Consider the following 4,739-nt stretch of genomic DNA (forward strand, 5'->3'; position numbering starts at 1 on the left):
GTTCAAATTGAGTGGTGGTGATTTTGCGATAACAGTAATTGAAATGGTTTTAAATGAGGGTATGAAAAATTCTGCAAAAAAAATGCAAGCTGCTCTCTTTGTAGCGAATCATACCGAATAACCAAAGAAGCCATTTTGCGTATTTCATTTGTCTAAATAGATCATGTAGTCCATATAGTCCATTTAAACTTCATCATCCCGGTACGAGAATCAAACTCATGACCTCTGGATTGGAAACCCAGCACGCTGCTAGTCGAAACCCATCCCCTACCGGTCAGTATTCCCAGTGAACATATTTACTCTTTTAAGGGATCTGACTTTGCCCATCACCTTCCGCTTACAAGGCGAAACCCGTAACCTCACGGCCACGGAAGCTCGGCAAAGCTCCATTGTACACACAGAAATGGTATCTAAATATTCTTGAAACCAAAATCTATGCATGAAATATCTGATCAATTTGATGTCTTAAATCTAACAAAAAAAAAATTTGTTTTGTATGGAAATTATCCACGAGAGGGAGGGGGGTCCTAGATTTCAAAAAAGTGTCCACGTGGTTTATGGATGGAAGTTCACAAGTTTAAATTTATTTTGAAACGAACGCTATCAGAATAAAATCTATGAAAAGGAGATTTTTTTTTTCAATTTCTTTAATTTACAATTTCATGTATTTACATTGTCCAATTTTTTGTTTTGCTTTATAAATAATGGAGATTATGTTTTATTTCGAATCATAAGTGTTGATAAACGAGATTTTTTTTTTCTATTTCATTGAAAGAAAACATTACCATTACAGCCCAGACTCGATTATCCGATGTTCGATTAGGTTTGTATGAGACTTCGGATAATCGAATCACGAACAAAAATAATGTGTTTTCGTATTATTTTTATTTTCTAGCTTTTAACATAAAATTTGAGTTCTACGAACCCATTTTAGTCAAATTTGAGTAGTTGATTGCCCATTTAAAAATAAAATGCATTTTTTCAATATTGCATCACCGCCATTTTGGCCGCCATCTTGTATATAAAAATTCTAAATCATTTTAGCGTACTTTAGGGATTCTACCTTAAGCTCGACAGTCAAAAATAAGACAACGAAAATTTTGTTTTTCGATTCGATTATTCGAAGTTAAATTTTTCCGAGGCCTTCAGATAATCGAACAAATATTTATGACCGTTGGGAGTTCATTAAATTTGTTCTTTTGCGCTAAATATTTCAACATTAAAAAAGGAAAATAAAAATAACGAAATTGATTTTTTTGCAAAACTGTTATTTAATTTGATTTTTTTTTTATTTATTGATTTAGGCCTTGCAAATATTTTCAAAAGTTTACGTCGCCCCCGCAACCCCACCACCCCCACCACCCCCTTCAAAATTGATCCGCAAAATCAAGAGGCAAAAAAATATGTTTTCAAAAAACATTAAAATTTCAATGGAAATAGGAGTCTAATAAACTGAGAAAAATTTAAATTGCCTTTATCTGCATTGATAATCATATTCAGCATGTTTGGGCTCGTTTAAAAATATTTTGAACTTTTATGAAATTACAATATTTAGCACCGCAAAAGCTTTTTATTCTCGCGAAAATAAATTTTCTATCACTAGGGGAACTATACCCTTTTTCAGCCTATTTCTATTATCGGCATATCAGCCCTTTGATCATGAATTACAGCCTTCATAAAGTGTTTTTGACTATTCCAAAGTAATAAATAGCTCAAATAAAAGTGAGCAAGCAACTCTCCATTGTTGATGCACCTGAAAATGTTGATTTAATAGCGGAAAACGACAAAAGTGATGAGAATTGGTCGGACGGCTTAGAGTGATTAAAATGGGTATATTTCCCCTACTTAGAAAATTTTGGAAATTTATGATTGCAAAACAACTGGACATTTAAAACACTTTTTTTTATTCCAATATTGACATGTAATTTCATTTTTTTAACTTTTTTTGCCATTCCTCACTTTGATTTGAGGGACATAAACTTCAAAAAATATTTGCAACGGCCTAAATTGAACTTTAAAATTTGGGTAAAAAATCCATACGTCATTCTACCTGAGTTCAAAGTTTGTATGTAATACAAGCTCTTCCCGGCAAACTTCGTCCTGCCCTTTTTGGTTTCCTGACGTTTCTTGCTTGTTTGCTTATTCAGCCTCCTTTGATCAAAATTTGATTTTACGCAACTTTTCCCATACAAACTGCAGATCTTCCGGAATCGGTTCTAGAGTGGCCAAAGTTGTAACTTTTTAGCGTAAGAACCTTCGCGTTCGAACAAAACCGTCGAAATTTTATATATATATTAGGGTGGGTCATTTTTTTGAAATTGCTCGGATCCGGCTGAAATAAAGTCCATATTGTAGAGGGTACCCATAGGGACTCTCATACCAAATTTGAGCTCATTTGGTTGAAAACTGGCTTGTCGCTCGGGGGTTAAAGTTTACATGGAAATTACTATGGAAAACGCGTGCTTTAGCTTCAAACGCTCCTACAAGCTAAGCGACAAACTTTAGTCCACACTTACACTAGGTAGCCGTGTCGGGGGTGGTCCAAGGAACATTTTTCTCTAAGGGTTCATGGTCATCCGTTCAACCCTGAGCTTGCGCAAAGCCGAAACATCCGGCGACGCCGGAATTCTTCGAAATCTCAGTTTTAACGGTCAACGCATGCTACAAACTATGACAGAAGCATCGTTTGATTGAATGGAAAACGCGACGCCAAACGTCAACTCGCTGTTTTAAGGAAAAAAAAGGTTCATCATTGTGGTGTTTACTTTTTGAATTAAATAACAAATTATTCATAATTGTTTTCATGCTTATTTCTATAGAGAATTATTCGAATTAAGGTATGCAAGAAACATAATTGAATAAAAAAACCCTTTTATGTGGTAGGACATCGTGCACGGAAACAGTTAATCGTCCTACATGGCCAGCGGAATCGACGGCGAGGGGTTCACCGGAGTAGTCATCGGGATGGCAGGACATAGGTAGTTACGGTTGGACTTCGTGGAGGGAAGCGGTTGCTCGATGCACAGTGCCAGCGGAATAGCCGGCTTGGGGTTCGTCTGGTCCAGCGGCATCGTCGGCGAGATGTTCACCGGAAGAGCCATCGGGATGGACAGGACATGAAATTATTGTCCTTATTGAAGCTGTTAGCATTGGTTTACGTGAATAATATTTCTACTTGTAAGAAACATACTAAGAAAGTATAGTTTTTTTATATTTTTTATTTTTAAGACCAATAAAAGTTATTTTACTAGTTTCATGAATATCTTCAACATTGTATCACTTAAACTTCTACTGCACGCTTATCTTGGCCGCGTTGATGATACGGCTCTCATAGAAATAAATCACCAGCGCCGGAACGTGCAGGCGGACCATCCTGGACTGGACCAGTTCCACCTCGTCGACTCGAAAACGAAACTATTGGCACTACGCCCCCCGGGGCATGGCCTTCCTCTAACGTGGGATTTCTGCTCCAGCGCCTCTGACGAGACAGGAGAAACCGGGACCGACGTTTTACTTCACCATCCGATAGAAGCTCAGTGGATAAGGCGGGAATCGAACCCGCGTCTCATAGCATCATCGGGATCGGCAGCCGAAGCCGCTACCTCGTCGACTCCCTTCCAACGAACCAGGAACGTCCGTTCGCCGTCCTCTTCGGGCACTCCTTCCAACTTCTCCGCCACGTAACCTTTTTGAATCCGTTTTTGGCCTTCGTTCGTTTGGCCTGAATCACCGGAGGGCCCCCCATCTTCTACGACCCGATCCATGTTCGCTTGTCGTGGCTGACCCGCTTCTCGCCCTCCTCGCGTGCAGATTTCTCCAGAAGATCCTGGCAGTTGAGATTTTTCTCCGGTTCCCAGGTGTTTTCGGAATCCTCGCAACGCTTCCACTTGATCTGAAAATGGAGCTTTTAGCGCCGGGTTTTCTTCGCAACGACCCGCTCTACAACGAACTCGGGTTCGGAGGCCATGATTATTTTCAACTTACCTATTGAAAACCATTTTATTTTTCAAGAAAAAAACACTTTGTTGGAAAAGCGCAAACCAAAAGGCAAACCCTCACATTAGCTTCCAAACAGTGAGTTGACGTTTGGCGTCGCGTTTTCCATTCAATCAAACGATGCTTCTGTCATAGTTTGTAGCATGCGTTGACCGTTAAAACTGAGATTTCGAAGAATTCCGGCGTCGCCGGATGTTTCGGCTTTGCGCAAGCTCAGGGTTGAACGGATGACCATGAACCCTTAGAGAAAAATGTTCCTTGGACCACCCCCGACACGGCTACCTAGTGTAAGTGTGGACTAAAGTTTGTCGCTTAGCTTGTAGGAGCGTTTGAAGCTAAAGCACGCGTTTTCCATAGTAATTTCCATGTAAACTTTAACCCCCGAGCGACAAGCCAGTTTTCAACCAAATGAGCTCAAATTTGGTATGAGAGTCCCTATGGGTACCCTCTACAATATGGACTTTATTTCAGCCGGATCCGAGCACTTTCGAAAAAAATGACCCACCCTAATATATATATATATATAGATTATGTCAAGTAAATTAAAAAAATAAATGCATCAATTCTAAACATGTCAATCAACCAAATCGACCACTTGGGATCATTCCGCATGTTCCATAACCATGCTTTATGAAATTTTAGAGTAATTTTGGACTCAATCTTACTATTTTTACTGAACTGAGTTTTAAACGTTCCTCAATTTTTGTGGTTTTATTTAAATTTTATATATGTTGTGTGCTACT

The 4,739-nt window shown here is 39.0% G+C and overlaps 1 protein-coding gene across 1 annotated transcript; it reads right to left on the reverse strand.

The window, feature by feature from the left end:
• Nucleotides 1-3,262: 3,262 nt before the first annotated feature.
• LOC120419683 (heterochromatin protein 1-like) lies at nt 3,263-3,884 on the reverse strand. Its single transcript, XM_039582469.2, has 2 exons — nt 3,603-3,884; nt 3,263-3,393 (listed from the first exon to the last, which is right to left on the reverse strand). The coding sequence occupies exons 1-2, from the start codon at nt 3,762-3,764 to the stop codon at nt 3,289-3,291; spliced, it is 267 nt and encodes an 88-aa protein (XP_039438403.1). The 5' UTR covers nt 3,765-3,884; the 3' UTR covers nt 3,263-3,288.
• Between the last annotated feature and the right edge of the window lie 855 nt (nt 3,885-4,739).

This window comes from Culex pipiens, chromosome 1 (assembly GCF_016801865.2).
Source record: "Culex pipiens pallens isolate TS chromosome 1, TS_CPP_V2, whole genome shotgun sequence".
Taxonomy (NCBI): domain Eukaryota; kingdom Metazoa; phylum Arthropoda; class Insecta; order Diptera; family Culicidae; genus Culex; species Culex pipiens.